Here is a 17,301-nt window from a genome sequence, read left to right on the forward strand (position 1 = left end):
TGGTCTCTTTTTGTTGTAAGTCCTGCTTTTGTCAAGTCAAATCTTTAATGTATATCTTGTTGTATTTCATGTCTTGTTGACAAAGTTGTATTATTTGTTCATTATAACTTCTGTCATAATAACACCTTAAAATGTTAAAATGTTACAGTTGAAAAGAAACCATCTCAGGAACCTGAAAGAAAGAAAGAACCTTTGCCAGAGACCACAGGTACTTTTTTGCTTGTGATATATGTTGTCTAATTACAATACTTGTTTCTTTAGCACATCCTAACCTCAATAGAGAGCCTTAACAGACTGCACATTTGATAACATGTTTTTATGTTGTACTGTATCATTTGTGTGTTGAGCTTCATTATAACAAATAGTCTTAATGATTAAAGGTTCATGCTTAGTGAACCACTCTTATTTAAAAAAGTAACTTATAAGTAGTATTGTCACAATGTTGTGTTGTTTAGCCTCTCAAAGGTGCTGAAAACATGTTCTGTCAAGTCTGTTTATGTCAAAGCATGTCATTATTGTTGTTTACGTGAGTGAATTCTTAATATTAAAATTTCCACAAAAAATATCTTCCAAACATATTTTCTTCCAATAATTACTTAAAATATAATCTGTGTATCATTTAATATATTGTTTGTCATGCATGTACTATCTGTGTATGTGTTTCTTAACCTCGATAGAGGGTTAAAAGATTTTATTCTTTCATTACATTGTGTTATCTTCAATATCTTTCAACTTAAATTGACGTCAAACAACACACTCTATTTTAAGTTAAAGAGGTCGATAAGAAAGCTGAAGATAAACTCACCCCTAAGCCCAAGGAAGAGAAGATAATTCCAACAAAAGGTATTATGGTAACCACAAGTCTGCATCTGTGTACTGTGCTGAAAAGGAATGTCTAGTTTTGAAATCTCATCTTGTCTTTGAAATTCCTTTTGAAGTACCTACACCTAAAGAACCAGAGAAACTAAAGCCTGCTCCAAAGGAAGAACCAGTACCAATTGTCCAAACAGTGGAAGGTACTGAAACTGAAACTCTTCTTCATACTCCCACTGTTTATAAAATATCTTTGGGTAATTATCTTTATTGAAAAAAAAATGTTAATAACAGGTAGGTCGTAAATTATGTGTTTTCTTAATCTTTGTCATAAACTTTTTCTTAACTTTAGAAAGATGTGTGGTAATGTCTGTCATTTTGTCTTGTATGTGCTTCCGATATGTGCAAGCTATTAAGTGATCCTCACAGTCTTCCCCATTCCACTTAATGAAAAGATTCTTGTTTATCTCTCAGCAGTTTAACTTACAAACAGTTACTCATAAAACACAGTAATATATATATATATATATATATATATATATATATATATATATATATATATATATATATATATATATATAAAACAAATTTACATTACAAATAAAACATGCCCCCAAAGCTTTTTCTGCACATTTCCAATATTTCATTTCAACACATTTCTTGCACTACATAACACTGTTATTGTGACTAGTTTTTTTAACTTTTTGTGACAACTTTTCTAAATCAGATGGTGAAAAGGGACCAGTTTCTGCACCTGCTCCAGGAAAGAAAGGTAAGAAAAAATAAATAAATCTCATAAAACTAAAAATCTTTTCTTACAGATGGCAGAACCATTTCAGATTATATGTTCTCTTCACTTGTGCTATATGATAATTTTTGGGCGGAATTTTGAATCTTGTTATGTGTATTGAAATACAGTATATTGTATGTTGTCAGTATCATCTCGTTAGTTTGTTTGTTATTGAATGTTTGTTTGTCTTTTGTCATGTTATGTTTTGTCGTGAAATAGTTTGTTGTACTGGCAAAAGTATGTCAGTGTGTTAAATGTTCTGTTTATGGTTGTTTTTATGTATCGTTCGCTTTATAATGGCATACATTTCCAAATCTAAAGGAAAAGTTCTTAAAGTGAAGCAAGAAGAGGGAAGATTTGAAATTCCCACCTTAAAGAAAGCTACAAGAGTATCCAAAGATAAAGACGAAGATCAAGAAATGGTCAAACTGAAGAAAGTGCTCAAACCACAAGAGGAGGAATATAAAGAGAGTCCCAAAGTGTATGCTGAGGCTCATACTGAAGTTATGATAACTGAAAGTTATGAGGCAGAAATGCATTTTGAGACTTATGAAGTGACTAAGAGAGTTGAGAAAATTCAACCTGAGGTAGACAAAAAGATGCCTGATGAACCTGATCAAGCACCACCTCAAATGAAACCAGAAACCGAATTAGAAGAAAAAGCAAAAAAGACTCCAATTGGAAAGGTTCCAAAAGAAGATACACCAGAGGAGCCTGGCTTAGCACTGAAAAAGGTTAAAAAGTTACCTGTTGACACAAAAGAACAAGAATCTATCAAATTAAAGCCATTTGAGAAACCAGTAAAACCGCCAAGTGAAACCGAAAAAGACACCAAAAAAGAAGAAAAAGGAAGAGAACCTATAACATTTGATAAAAATAGGGAACCAATTACTTTTCAGAAAGGAGAACGACCTGAAAAGGATGAGAAGCCAAAAGAACCCGATGTCCTCACGAAAAAAGTAGAACCCTCTGTTCCTGACAAAAAGGTGCCTGATGAAGTTGCTGTTAAACCTGTAACCAGACCTCCCAAAGAGGAAGCACCTGCAGAGCCTAAAGAGAAATTATTTAAAGGTAAAGGTAAAATTCCACCTAAAGACCAGGAGCCTGAGATGGTTCAACTAAAACCAATTCCGAAGAAACCTTCAGCTGGATCACCAAAAGAAAAGGAGGTTTCAGAGCCAAAAGAACGAAAACCTATTGAGTTGTCACCACTTACTAGGTCACCAAAAGATGAAATTAAAACAGAACCAAGTATAACACCAAAAAGAGTTGAAAGTCAAGAAACTCCAGATAAAGGTAAAGAGGTTGAGAAGATACCAACTATTGTACCAGTAGAAGACAAAAAAGCACCACTTAAAAAGGTTACGCCTGTAAAGAAGGAGATTACACCAAAGGAAGATGAGAAGAAACCAATAGTTACCAAAAAGGGTATTTTACCCAAAGAGGCTGAAAAGAAAGAAGACATAGTTCTAAAACCAGTTGAGCGTGCAAAGAGTGCAGTAGAGCCTGAAAAGATTCCTTCACCTAAGGTTGAGAAACCAAAACCAACTGAACCAGTATCAGTGGAGAGGAAGCCTAGTGAGGATTTGGCAAAGAAGCCAAAGAAAGTTTCACCTAAAGACTCGATTGAAGCTGTTATTTTGAAGAAAGCACCTCAGAAGGTTTCACCCAAGGAGGACAAATCTGAAACTCCTCAGATCCCTGAAAAAGAGGAGATTCCAGTCATAAAGGAAGTCTCTCCTGGAGCTGTAGAGTTAAGAAAAGTGTCAACTCAGTTTGAAGAAGAACTGTTAGAAGAAGAGGTTGAGGTTGAATTTGAAGCAGAATATGAAGATGAAGAAGAAGCATGGGGATGGGAGGTTGCTTCTCGTGAGAGTTATGGCTCGGAAGGCTCTGAAGAAAGGTATTTGGAGGAAGGTGCACTTGAGACTCCTGGGATGCCAGGGGGTAGAAGAGGTGAGAGGGTGGCTGTGAACTACACCAAAGAATGCCTCATTTTCCGTGCTATGGAATCCATCACCCTATTGTTATTTATTTTCACCCCAGATAATTTCCATGTCTACATCCATGTCCATCCACATAAAACTGCTAAATCTTGTCTACCGCCTTCTTCATCTTCTTCAATCTTCATTGTGGCATGCGTGTTGTATTTTAATGTCTTTTCATCTAGTTTGTTGTTTATTTGTGTGTCTTCATTGATCTATGGAATATAACCACTGGTGGAAAGAATGGTCATTGTCATCTAACTTCTCATTAATTGGCAGCATGATTCTGTCATTTTCATGACTCTTCATTCCCATGTTTAATATTTACCTTTTTTATTATTATTATTATTTGTACTGGACATTTTAATTTAACTTCAAATATATTTTCAATTTTTATGAATTGGAAATAACTGACTTTTGTTTGTTCAGAGGGAAAGCCTACTGAGGAAGCTGGAAGAGGCAGAGGCTTAAGACGTATGTTTATTTATTAAACTATTTTGATGATTTTCCCCCTCCCTAAGCCATTTTAAGGTTTACTTTACAATAGTCATGAAAGCTCAGTAACAAATATATAAATATGTATGTAATTTGCTTACTATTTGCAGCGGTACTAGTTCCATTTAAACCTCTTTTTTTTTCCATTACAGCAAGACAAACTCCATCTCCTGGTGATGCTGGAAGGGGTAGAGGGCTGAAGCCTGGTGCTGGTGGTGATAAGCCTCCAGGAGAATCACCATTTGGTGCCCAGCTCAAAGCCGTCCCCTTGAAGTTTGTGAAGGAACTCAAAGATATTGTGTTGCAGGAGGCTGAGTCCATTGGCTCATCTGCTGTATTTGAGTGCCAGATCTCTCCATCTACTGCCATCACCACCTGGATGAAGGATGGAAGCAATCTAAGGGAGAGTCCAAAGCACAAATTCACATCTGATGGCAAAGACCGCAAACTGCAAATCATTGATGTACAGCTTTCAGACACTGGGGAGTATACATGTGTTGCAAAGCTTGGCAACAAGGAGAAGACTTCAACAGCTAAACTTATTGTAGAAGGTAGTGCATTGATTATGAGTAAAAATTGTGAATATACAAGCTTAGTCTTATACAAATATATATTCAAAAATTATCACTCAATGAATTGAGATGTTCTTCCTTTTTTTTTCTTTAGAGTTACCAGTGAAGTTCACAAAGAATCTGGAGGAGGAAATGTCTGTGATTAAGGGACAGCCAATGTACCTAACCTGCGAGTTGAGCAAAGACAGAGATGTTGTCTGGAAGAAGGACGGAAAAGAGCTCAAGCAAATTGCTGGCAAAATTCAAATCAATGTTATTGGATTGCAGCGCTCTGTGACAATCCAAGATGCAAATGATGATGATGCCGGTGTTTACACTTGCGAGTGCGAGGACATCAAGACACAAGCCAATGTCAAAGTCATCGGTATGCATATGGAAATATCTTTATGGTTAATTATATTAGTTCTTTACCAAAACATAACTAAACAAAATATGTACCTTTGCAGAAATAATCAGAGATTGGTTAACAAAACCTCTGAGGGACCAGCATGTGAAACCAAAGGCTACAGCCACATTCAAGTGCGAACTGTACAAGGATACTCCTAACTGGAAGTGGTTCAAGGGAGATGAAGAGATTCCCTCTGACCCTACAAATAAGACTGAGGTAAAAAAGGTTGGAAAAGATATGACGCTTACAATCAAGAATGCTCAACCTGGTGATGTTGGAGAATATGCCATAGAAGTTGAGGGCCGCAGATATGCAGCAAAACTCACTCTTGGAGGTGTGTTTGGCAGACTTAGCATTATTTACCTTAATGCAAAATGTTGTTTTAGTATTTCCCTAAATATTATTTTTGTCTTTCATAAATAAAGAGCGTGAAGCTGAGATCTTGAAGCCTCTTGCTAGTATGGAGGTGGTTGAGAAAGGGGAGGCCAACTTTGATACTGAAATTTCAGAAGATGATGTGCCTGGAGAATGGAAACTTAGAGGGCAGGTTCTAACAAGATCACCGGTAAGATTGTATATAGTTGAAAAAATGCAAATATTTTATATAGGCTATTTTACATAAATATTTATTTATTTTTAATCCCCAGACTTGTGATATCAGAGCTGAAGGAAATAAGAGATTCCTTACATTGAAAGATGTTCAACTTGACCAGGCTGGAGAAGTCTCATACCAAGCTTTGAATGCCATAACTACTGCTATGCTAATGGTCAAAGGTATGTCGTTGATGAGCAGAAAATGCATGGTGAAAAAAGAAAAGCAGTATATATAAGCTAAATTAACTGTTATTCACACCCATAGAAATTGAAATGGACTTCACAGTCCCATTGAAGGATGTTACTGTGCATGAAAAGAAACAGGCAAAGTTTGAATGCACGATCACAAAAGATGTGCCTAAAGTGATGTGGTTGAGAGGATCTGATATTATAACACCAGACCAAAAATATGATATCATTGATGATGGAAAGAAACACATGTTGGTCATAAACCACTGTGAATTTGAGGATGAGGGAGAATATTCTGTTGAGGTGTTGGGTAAAACATCAACAGCCAAACTGACAGTTGAGGGTAAGTTTTCAAGCTATGTTTCAGTCATCATGGGGTCCTTTGAAAAATGTGTTTTGTTCATAAAATCACCAAGCTAAAATGGTTTTGCAATGGACTAACACATTATAGGTATGCGGCTGAAATTCATCTCACCGATATCGGATCAAACTGTCAAAGAAGGTGAAACAGCTCGGTTTGAGCTTGAACTGTCCCATGAAAATGTACCATTGACATGGTACAAAAATGAAACAAAACTGCATCCAAGCAGAACTGTACTTACGCATGTTGATGGAAAGAAACATATATTAGAAATCAAGAATGTCACTCTAGATGATACTTGCCAAATAAAAGCAGAGGCTAAAGGATTATCAACAACAGCAAACCTGACGGTGCTAGGTAACTTATTATTATTATTATTATTTTGATGATAATGATGGTGGTAGTGGTGGTGGGAAGATGAGTGATCCTGAAATCTGTAATCTCGTGAACATCAGTTTGTTGGTATACAAGCTGTTTTATCACACAAACTACATTATAGATTCGCTAAAATTATTATTATTATTTTTTATTTTAATATAGAGGGAGATGCCTACTTCACAGTTAAACTGCAAGATTACACAGCAGTTGAGAAAGACGAGGTCACTCTTGACTGCGAGCTCAGCAAGGATGTTCCTGTGAAGTGGTTCCACAATGAGACCGAAATTAAAGCCTCCAAGATGGTTACCATGAAAGCTGAGGGCAAGCGAAGAATCTTAAACATCAAGAAAGTTGAAGAAAAAGACAAAGGATTATACGTTTGTGACTGTGGAACAGACAAGACTTCGGCCACGATGAACATTGAAGGTCAGTGATAAACGTTATGCCCATGGAATGTAAATGCAGATTTTTTTCCCCAGATTGCCCTAACCCCACCCCATTATTAATTAATTTCAGCACGTGACATCAAAGTGGTGCGACCCATGTATGGTGTTGAGCTATTCGATGGTGAGACAGCTCGGTTTGAGGTGGAAATTTCTGAAGATGATGTCCATGGTCAGTGGAAGCTGCAAGGAGAAGTCCTCTCCCCATCACCTGTAAGGCTACTAAAACTATTTGAAACGGTGACAAATGTAACTTTTGTATGAATGGCATAACTGTTTTTTTGTCTTTGTGGCAACAGGATGTTGAAATCATTGAGGATGGCGCTAAGCACATCTTAACTTTGTACAACTGTAAAGTGTCCCAGTCTGGAGAGGTTTCATTCCAGGGTGCCAATGCAAAATGTTCTGCTAATCTAAAAGTGAAAGGTATTTTATGCAGCCACTGTTTGATTCTCCTTTTTGACGACTTGCCAGTTCCTTATCTGAATGAAAGTGTAGAATAACTGACTCCTCGCATGTGGGGGAAACCATCTTAAAGCAATTAGTTTCTATGCATATATTCAAATATATATCAAATATTTGTTTTAAATCTTTTGAATATTGAGTATCTTATGTTATTTGAGTTGGTGGATTGTTTATGTGTTATTTAAAAGGGATGTTCTTTATGTGTTTTTTGCAGAGCTTCCCATTACTTTTGTAACACCTCTGGCTGATGTGCATGTATATGAGAAAGATGAGGCAAGGTTTGAGTGTGAGATCTCAAGACAACCAAAAAGCTTCCGTTGGTTGAAAGGAACTCTGGAGATTAAAACTGATGATAAATTTGAGGTACTTCAAGAGGGCAAAAGATACATTCTGGTGGTCAAATCTGCTGCCTATGAGGATGAGGCTAAGTATATGTTTGAGGCTGAGGACAAGAGAACATCTGCCAAGCTTGTTATCCAGGGTAAGGGGGAGAAAATAAATACATAATTTTAAAATATGCTTGTTTGTTAAACTTTTTAATACGACTGCTGCAAGATTAAATCATGTGCTTGCATATTTCCCCAGGCATCCGTCTTGAGTTCGTCAGACCCATTAAAGATGTCACCGTTAAAGAGCGTGAGACTGCAGAATTCAGCATTGAACTCTCTCATGAAAAGGTTCAAGTCACCTGGTATAAGAATGACATGCGTTTGCATCCAAGTAAAGTGGTACACTTGTCCGAGGATGGAAAAACCCATACTCTGTCCTTCAAAGAGGTCTCTATTGATGACACTTCTCTAATTAAAGCTGAGGCCCTTGGGAAAACCTGTGAGGCAATGCTTACTGTACTTGGTAGGTATTTTGTAGACACTCTCAAAGGATCATACAGATAAATACTAAATTGTACTGATAAATATTGAATTCAACTTAAATTCCTCTTGTTTATCACCAGAGGGAGAACCTTACTTTACTACCAAGTTGCAGGACTACACTGCAGTTGAGAAAGATGAGGTTGTCCTGAAGTGTGAAGTGAGCAAATCATCTGCTCAAGTGAAATGGTTCAAAGATGGCAAGGAGATCACTCCCTCTAAGAACGTCCTCATTAAGGCTGATGGAAAGAAACGTATCTTGACAGTGAAGAAGGCAGAGAAGGCCAACATTGGTGAATATGTGTGTGACTGCGGCTCTGACAAAACAACAGCCAAGCTTAACATTGAAGGTATGTATTTTTCATGTATTTTATGTTTGTTTTATGAATCCATATATTGATTAATAGATTAAAATGTATAAAATTACTATGTATAACTTTGCCTCTCCTCTACTGTTCCATGCAGAACGCGATATTAAGATTGTTCGTCCACTGTACAGCGTGGAGGTCACAGAGACAGAGACTGCTCGCTTTGAGACAGAAATCTCTGAGGAGGATGTTCATGGTAACTGGAAACTCAAAGGAGAGGCCCTGCACCAGTCACCGGTAATTTATGTTGCTCCTAAACACCAAATATAACTTACAGATGCTTTTTGAACTTTTTAATGTTTATCAAATTTCAAATAAGATTACAAAAAAAAAAAGAAAAGTCAGAATTATATTAAATGAATAGTTCACAATAAATGCTAATTCTGTCATCATGACATAAAAACAGAAATTTTGGATAATAATAAAAAAAAAACTTAAAAAAACTAAAAAGTCATAAACTAAAGTCATTTGTGGCTTAGAATGGTTACATTTAGAGTGAACTATTCCTTTAAGAGCTTACTATTGTGTTAAATTGTGCAATGTTTTTCAGAATTACTGTGAATTGTTCTCTGTGCTGACATGTTCTCATATTTTCTGTCATACTTTTCATTTCATTTATTAGGACTGTGAAATTAAGGAGGAAGGCACCAAGCACATGCTTATCCTTTACAATGTTCGCATGGATATGGCGGGTGGTGTGGATTTCAGTGCTGCTAATGCTAAATCAAGTGCTCAGCTCAGAGTTAAAGGTGAGAAGGATGAATATGATGCCTTCTTGCATATTTTGGACAAGCCAGATAAATTGTATCTCTCTGGAAATACCAGAAACAATTAGGATTGTGTTGCACAGGCAGATTATATGTGTTGCTTTGAAACACAGTATCTAAAGGCAGTTAAATAAGTCGCTGCAGTTTATGAATAGCTTGTAAATTATTCTGACAGATGCCATGTAGTGATAACAGGGTGTGAAAAGTATTTATTATGGCAGGGATTATTATATTAGAGACAGGTTTGGCATCCAGTCAATTTATAATTTAGTTTTTTAGCCTTCTAATATTCTTATTTCAGAAAAAGCAGAGACACTATTATGACATGCAACCCTCAAACAAATATATGTATATATATATTTGTATATAAATTAAGTAACACTTAAGTAACATTGTCCTTTTCCTGGAAAAGTCCAGCAGGATGATTGACAGTAACAGATTTCCTAGCAGGGTGTCATAACAGGGGTGGGCTAGTGGCCAATCAGATGTTGTGGTTATTTTAGAAGCTGCATGCCATATGTAGGGAGTCTCTGTTAGTGATTGGCAGAGGCTTAACAGACCTACCTCCAAATTTTTTTCTGACCATATACATCTTAAGGAAACGCATTATGCAAATGAAGTAGGCCCCCAACTCAAGTCCCTGTCTTGCTGAATCCCACTTGTCCTGGAGGCTTACGAGCTCCAGAGCAGTGGCCTGTTGTCAGCGGGAAAGCGCTATGTGAATTTGTAGTTAAAGGTTTACCGGTGTCTCTCGGAACTTGGAGGTGACTAACAATGTCTTCTCCTGAATCCAAAGCACGAGTGATAGGCCTCCTGAGGCCTCTCAAGGATGTAACAGTGACAGCGGGAGAGACAGCAACCTTTGACTGCGAACTGTCTTATGAGGGCATACCTGTGGAATGGTTCCTAGGGGGTACAAAGCTGGAACCAAGTGACAGAGTAAGTTTGCATATTGTCCCGTATGAATTCAAATGGCAGTTATGGTTTCTGTGAAATGTATGAAGAGTAAACTGTTGGTACACTAATTGAATCATTAATGAATTTAGATGATCACTGTGAATGATAACTCTGACTATTTCATTAATACACTGCTAATGGAATAGCAGTACAGGAAGATCAATTGTGGGAAACTTTTTTAACATCTAGGATTACACGTTTGGATTATTTAACAACTGCAAAACACCTATTTAGCTGTTTTCTACATGTAGCATGCTAGTTCTTTACATCTGTCAGTTAAATGCTTTCCTCATATAAGGACCTGGGGATCAGGATACCAGCTGAGCATTTGATCCGGGGTTTGAGATAACACATAGGGCTATTCTGCTCTGCAAGCGTTCCTTTGGTTATTTTTAACTGCTTCAAGACTCTATGTGCAATGGCAGGTGGCAAGAGGCCTTTTTTTTTGCAGACATAGCTTGTATTTACACTAAGAAATGTATGTATGCATGCATATATTTATGCATTTTGTTAGGAGCATTTAAATGTGTTTGTCATACATAGTAATTTGCAGTGAGTGCGAGTTTGGACTTCAGTCATGGTTTTTATGTATTTAACATGATACTTTTATTAAATTTGATTAGTGTTGTGTAGCAAATGGGTTTAGTAAAAGGCCACATATTTTGGTGATGACAGTAGTTCAAGATCTGTTTGTATTCCTGATATGTTTGTGTGAGAACTTGATTCTTCAAACAGAGATTAGAAAAAAACAATTTGAAAAAAGCACTAATGAACCATAATTCTAACAGGTTTGATTATTTTTGGACAGATAGGTCTTTATTTTGCTGCATTATACTGTTTATTGCATTATAACTGATTATTATTATTACTATTATTATTATATGAAGACATTATAATGTTATTTAACAACATGAAAATTTTCATTCATTAGTGATTTATTTATTTATTTATTTTTTGAAATAGTACTGAAAAATTAAAACAAAACAAAAAAATCTATGTTCAATTTGTATTTTTTCATGCTGTTTTATATTTAGTTTTATTTTGATTTATGATTTAAGGAAAATATGATTTGTAAGCAAATCATATACATCTGAATTTTAAATCAGTTCATATAGCTTTATTTGTTACACAAGCTACACAGGCCAAATGAGTCTAAACTGACTTCCAGGGCACTTGTTGGGACAGAAAAAGCAGAGGTGTGAAAATGAGAACAGTTCCTAGTGCTCAGCTGTTGATGACTGTTGCAGAGGGGCAGTAAATAGCCTCCCCCACCCTTGACATGGCAAGTGTGCTTGATTTATCAATTGGTTTGATTTACACAGGTGGTGCACCGTTCAGAGGGCAGAACTCACACGCTGACCCTTAGGGATGTGAAACTGACAGAGGCTGGAGAAGTAAAACTCACTGCAAAGGACTTCGTGACACAGGCTCAACTCATTGTAAATGGTGGGTGCCATCTGTTCCCAAATACAGATATAATTTAATTGCTAACAACCATCCCTCATAAAATTAATCAGCCTAAATCATGTTCACATTGAGGTGAGAATATCAACCATTCTAGTGTTGTAATTGTATTGGTACTCTGCTGTAATTATTTGTGCTCTTATTGGAGCTTGGGTGATTGTCAAAAACATAAAAAACTTTAAATGTCTGTGTTAAGAAAGTTTTATTTACTAGATTTATTTACTTAAAAAAAAAATTGTCTGTCTTCATAGGAAATTATTATATTGTTAAAAAGTGAATTGCAATAAAACAAATACATTTGTTGCACAGAACCTCCAGTTGAATTCACCAAACCTCTTGAGGACCAGACTGTAGAAGAAGAAGCCACCGCTGAACTAGAGTGTGAAGTCTCCAAAGAGAAAGCTGAGGTCAGGTGGTTTAGAGATGGACAAGAAATTCGCAAAACCAAGAAGTATGACATGGTTGCTGATGGCTGTAAAAGAAAACTTCTTATCCATGACTGCACACTTGATGACTCAAAGACATATACCTGTGATGCTAAACAGTTCAAGACTTCAGCCTTCTTAAATGTTGAACGTAAGTCAATCAGAAGGAAAAGTCTAAAGCTTAGAATTGAAATAGTACTTGCAATAAAAAAATAAAAATAAAAGACTAAATATGATTGCCTTTTGATCTTCAGCTCCACATGTTGAGTTCTCAAAGCCACTCCATGATGTTGAGGTCAAAGAGAAGGAATCTGCCAGATTTGAATGTGAAGTGTCTCGTGAAAGTGCTAAGGTTTGTTTACCATTCAGTTAATTTTTTTTAAATTGACGTTTAAATTTATATCTATATAATTCATAGGTTAGATGTTAGACATTAGATATGTGCAGTTGTCTGACTTTTTGAAAATGATCACTGAGTTTATTTATCAGTATATATTTCATTGTTCCCTTTGAATAGGTTCGCTGGTTCAAAGATGGTAATGAAATCAGAAAAGGCAAGAAATATGAGATCATTTCTGAAGGAGTAAAACGTATTCTCATCATAAGCAAGTCTGTCTTTGATGATGAAGCAGAATATGAATGCGATGCCAGGACTTCCAAAACCTCTGGAATGCTGACTGTCATTGGTAAATTGTTCTGTTAATTTTTAGTCTGTTAATTTTTAGATTTCAACCACTTGCTTTGAACAGTATTCTGATTTGCATGACTTTTTCTGACCACAGAGGAGGAGACTAGATTCACAAAGAACTTGGCTAATGTTGAAGGCACTGAAACGGACAGTGTTAAACTGATTTGTGAAGTCTCCAAGCCCAGTGCAGAGGTTACATGGTACAAGGGTGACCAAGAGTTGCCTGAAGTTGGTAGATATGAGCATATTACAGATGGCAAAAAGAGAATCCTAATAATTAAGGGCCTCCGTATGGATGATGCTGGAGAGTACCACTGCAAACTGCCCACCTCACAAACCACAGGGAACCTAAGGATTAATGGTGAGACTGTCTTGCCTTTCAAATTTTACTTCACACCTTACTTCATACCTTGTTTATATAAACTTGCTCCATGCTTGTGATTGATCTAATATTGTAACTGTTTCTTTCCACTTTAGAACTTGCTGCTGAGTTCATTGCAAGGCCTCAAAGCCAGGAGGTGGTTGAAGGTGAAAAGGCACAATTTGTGTGCTCTGTCTCGAAAGACACATATGAAGTGAAATGGCTCAAAGGAGATAAGGAACTTCAATCAGATGACAAATACGATATAATTTCTGAGGGCAAAAAGAGAGTTCTTGTTGTCAAAAATTGTGAACTCAAGGATGAAGGTGGCTTTGTAGTCCTCATTGGGACCACCAGAGCCTCAGCTGATCTGACTGTTCTTGGTATGTATAGTATGTTTTTGTGTATATTTTTGAAAAGTTATGATATAAACATGAATATAAACATGAAAATTATCTTTTTACAGAAAAGCTGAGGATTATCACTCCTCTAAGAGACATAAAGGCAAATGAAGGACAAGAGACTGTCCTCAATTGTGAAGTTAACACTGAGGGGGCCAAAGCCAAATGGCTGAAGAATAATGAGACTTTATTTGAAAGTAGCAAGTTCATCATGGTTCAGAAGGACAATGTATTCTCTCTGAGGATCAAAGACACTCAAAAATCAGATGAGGCCAACTACACCATTACACTGACCAACCAACGTGGTGAACACGCAAAGAGCTCTGCCAACATTACTGTGCAAGGTATGACGCATGCTGATATGCAGTGTTAATTTCGTAAAAGAAGACGACAACGAAAAATATTGATGAGATGTTGATGAGCTAAAAATAATATCTGATGTTGAAATTATGATGAAATGTATGCCGCGTTTTTGGTAACTGGACGAGACTGGACTGGGCATGTCTAGTCAGTATAGATATTGATACGTAGTCTGTTAAATCTGTGCATTAATTTAATGAGCCTTTACTTTGAACAGTTTTAAACCGCAGTTACTGTGCGCTTTTGAAGAGAGTTTCATTGTTTTGACTGTAACTGAATACAACACGCTTTTTGAACACTGAATAGAGGATGACAGACAGCCGCAGCGGAGAGAAGAGTTTATGTGAATCTGAATTTAATGACTTCAATATTAATCTGTACCTCCCATTGAACTATGGAACAGCTTCAGATCACTTGAAATATGTTTTTGAAAACGTTTTGGTGCTTTATAATGTTTTTGTTCCTTCCGTGTGGCTCAACAATAACACAGAATAGTATGCGCACAATATCGGATTTGGATCGGTCTCGTCTGTCCGATACCCGATCCACAGAAAATGCCTGGATCGGAGCCGATATCAATCCCGAGTATCGTATTGATGCATCCCTACACACAAATATTTATCGTTTAGAGTATCTCACGTAAATACAGTAGGTTATGGATTAAGTGAACATATATACAGTATATAACATTATATATTTTTATAAGCTGCTCGTTTTTGACTTCTGTTTAAGGGATAGTTCACCCAAAAATTTTAATTGTCATAATTAATTTAAGATTTTCCAAATTCAGTCCTTGATTTAAATTTCTCATAAGCTTGATTGATTTGGTCTAAAGAAAAAAGAATTAATGATTATTTTAATTTGAAAACTACATATAAAATAGCTACCAAAATAAATTTAGGTAACTATGGTTTGGCTAACTCTAAAAGGTGACAAAAATCCAATGACTTTTTGTTGACTAAAACTATGAAAGACTCAAATGACTAAAATGTGACGGACTATAAAGCATTTGTGTCTCAAGACTAAGACGAAATAAAAAAATGCTTGCCAGAATTAACACTGCTGATATGCTTTTAATGTAATTATTGCAAGAATGTATATATATATTTCTCACAGACACTGTTTATATAAAATGGAATCTCTCGTGAACCATCTGTCATAAAAATGAACATGAATTCCCTATTGAGTAGGGATTTAGTGTACCATCTTGAATTAGTTTAGCAGTAAATGAAAAAAAAGAGAAAGATTATACAGTGACGCCTATGGAAATAAGCCTTATGTTTATATTTACAGATATTTATGTATACATGCTTGCAAACATTTGCTTATATTGTTGGTTGACCGAAATGTCTTTCACTCTTTGTGTTATACTTTGGAAAAATATTTTTGTTTGTACCCATGAAAAAGTTTTGTTTGTTTGTTATTGTGTTACAGTTCACAAAAATTAAGTAAAATGTATAATAATAATAATAATAATAATAATAATAATATTATAGAGTGAATTTGTGAGTGAAGCTCACATACTTTATATTTAAAAAAATATTAAAACATTTTTATAAAATAATAAATACAATTTAAATATAAAATACAGAATTAAATATTGTCATATATTTATAATAATATGACATGAATTTCCTGCAGGAGAGTTTAAACTACTAACTTATTTTTAACAAAATGGATTTGAGACTTAGGCTCGGTTTCAGAAAATACATACCTAGTTAACTTATCATAAACCTTAATTTCCACAGAGGAAGATCTTCGAATCATTGTTCCCCCTGAGGATGTTGACACACAGGAGAAAAAGATTGTCAGCTTCACATGCAAGGTGAACAGACCAAATGTAACAGTACAGTGGATGAAGGCAGGTCAGGAAATCACTCTCAGCAAGAGAATTCTGTATCGTGTGGACAAGGACAAGCACACTCTGACCATTAAAGACTGCAGTCTTGCAGATGAGGGTGAATATAGTGTAGTTGCTGGTGCTGATAAGGCCACAGCAGAACTGATCATCAGTGAGGCACCCGCTGACTTCACCGCTCAGCTCAGTGACCAAACCATCACTGAGTTTGAGGATGCTGAGTTCACATGTGAACTGTCCAAAGAGAAGGCCGAAATCAAATGGTACAGAGATGGCAGGGAGATCAGAGAAGGACCCAGGTAAGATTAGTTATTCTAAAGGGTTTTTGTCAAGGGTTATGTTGGTTTTGAGTATGTTTAATATGCATTTTTAATTTTTAAGATACCAATTTGAGAGAGATGGCAAAACATGTAGACTGCGTATAAAAGAGTGCAGACCAGATGATGAGTGTGAATATTCCTGTGGAGTGGATGACAAGAGAACAAGAGCCCGCCTTTTTGTTGAGGGTAAGTTTGTTTCATTGTCCATTAACAACCTAGAAATATCAGGGAATTTTAATAAATGTAATCTCCAGGTGTAGAAAAGTAATGGAAATGAATAGAAACGTAATGGGTCTTTATGACTTTGTCACCTCTTTAGAGACCCCTGTGGAGATTGTCAGACCACCCACAGATGTGTTTGAGCCCCCAGGCTCAGATGTTGTGTTTGAAGTTGAGCTCAATAAAGACAGAGTTGAGGTCAAATGGCTGAGGAACAACATGACCGTTGTTCAAGGTGATAAGTACCAGATGATGAGCGAGGGTAAGATTCACAGGCTTCAAGTGTGTGAAATCAGACCACGTGATCAAGGCGAGTACAGAGTCATTGCCAAGGACAAAGATGCCAGAGCCAAGCTTGAGCTTGCTGGTAAGATGAATTTATAAATACTGTATATATTCAATGTTTTAAAACCAAACACAATCAAATTGAATACGTTTACAATACCTTGGTGTTTCTCCACAGCCATGCCAACAATTAAAACCTTGGATCAAGACCTGGTGACAGATGCTGGAAAGCCATTTGTTATGGCAGTCCCTTACAATGCTTACCCGCATGCTGAGGCTGAGTGGTTCTATGATGACATCAGTCTTCCAAAAGACAATGTTAACACTTCTGTTGACAGGACAGAATATAGGCTGAAGGACCCAAAGAAGTCAGAGGAAGGTCGCTATAAAATCCTCATCCAAAACAAACATGGAAAAGGAGAGGCTTTTATAAACCTAAAAGTTATTGGTTAGTTATATTCATTGTTTATCAGTTTGTTTCAGTAA

The 17,301-nt window shown here is 36.3% G+C and overlaps 1 protein-coding gene across 50 annotated transcripts in view; it reads left to right on the top strand.

Annotated features, from left to right (window-relative positions):
- Positions 1 to 17,301, top strand: part of ttn.2 (titin, tandem duplicate 2) — a 158,506-nt gene that overhangs the window by 63,969 nt on the left and 77,236 nt on the right. For 27 of the 50 annotated variants that reach the window (XM_026218872.1, XM_026218873.1, XM_026218878.1 and 24 more), the window contains 33 exons: positions 149 to 208; positions 769 to 843; positions 939 to 1,016; positions 1,541 to 1,585; positions 1,925 to 3,559; positions 4,018 to 4,062; positions 4,236 to 4,634; positions 4,750 to 5,019; positions 5,102 to 5,377; positions 5,469 to 5,608; positions 5,691 to 5,817; positions 5,903 to 6,169; positions 6,278 to 6,544; positions 6,728 to 6,991; positions 7,082 to 7,221; positions 7,308 to 7,434; positions 7,688 to 7,954; positions 8,059 to 8,325; positions 8,426 to 8,692; positions 8,808 to 8,947; positions 9,333 to 9,459; positions 10,274 to 10,416; positions 11,757 to 11,880; positions 12,208 to 12,474; positions 12,578 to 12,675; positions 12,841 to 13,009; positions 13,106 to 13,372; positions 13,489 to 13,755; positions 13,839 to 14,117; positions 15,882 to 16,290; positions 16,373 to 16,497; positions 16,631 to 16,897; positions 16,994 to 17,263. In XM_026218872.1, coding sequence (XP_026074657.1) covers positions 149 to 208; positions 769 to 843; positions 939 to 1,016; positions 1,541 to 1,585; positions 1,925 to 3,559; positions 4,018 to 4,062; positions 4,236 to 4,634; positions 4,750 to 5,019; positions 5,102 to 5,377; positions 5,469 to 5,608; positions 5,691 to 5,817; positions 5,903 to 6,169; positions 6,278 to 6,544; positions 6,728 to 6,991; positions 7,082 to 7,221; positions 7,308 to 7,434; positions 7,688 to 7,954; positions 8,059 to 8,325; positions 8,426 to 8,692; positions 8,808 to 8,947; positions 9,333 to 9,459; positions 10,274 to 10,416; positions 11,757 to 11,880; positions 12,208 to 12,474; positions 12,578 to 12,675; positions 12,841 to 13,009; positions 13,106 to 13,372; positions 13,489 to 13,755; positions 13,839 to 14,117; positions 15,882 to 16,290; positions 16,373 to 16,497; positions 16,631 to 16,897; positions 16,994 to 17,263 — 7,968 coding nt within the window. The remainder of the gene's footprint in view (positions 1 to 148; positions 209 to 768; positions 844 to 938; positions 1,017 to 1,540; positions 1,586 to 1,924; positions 3,560 to 4,017; positions 4,063 to 4,235; positions 4,635 to 4,749; positions 5,020 to 5,101; positions 5,378 to 5,468; positions 5,609 to 5,690; positions 5,818 to 5,902; positions 6,170 to 6,277; positions 6,545 to 6,727; positions 6,992 to 7,081; positions 7,222 to 7,307; positions 7,435 to 7,687; positions 7,955 to 8,058; positions 8,326 to 8,425; positions 8,693 to 8,807; positions 8,948 to 9,332; positions 9,460 to 10,273; positions 10,417 to 11,756; positions 11,881 to 12,207; positions 12,475 to 12,577; positions 12,676 to 12,840; positions 13,010 to 13,105; positions 13,373 to 13,488; positions 13,756 to 13,838; positions 14,118 to 15,881; positions 16,291 to 16,372; positions 16,498 to 16,630; positions 16,898 to 16,993; positions 17,264 to 17,301) is intronic. The other 23 variants (XM_026218877.1, XM_026218895.1, XM_026218902.1 and 20 more) reach the window with 6 other exon arrangements.

This window comes from Carassius auratus, chromosome 34, assembly GCF_003368295.1.
Source record: "Carassius auratus strain Wakin chromosome 34, ASM336829v1, whole genome shotgun sequence".
NCBI classification, from domain to species: domain Eukaryota; kingdom Metazoa; phylum Chordata; class Actinopteri; order Cypriniformes; family Cyprinidae; genus Carassius; species Carassius auratus.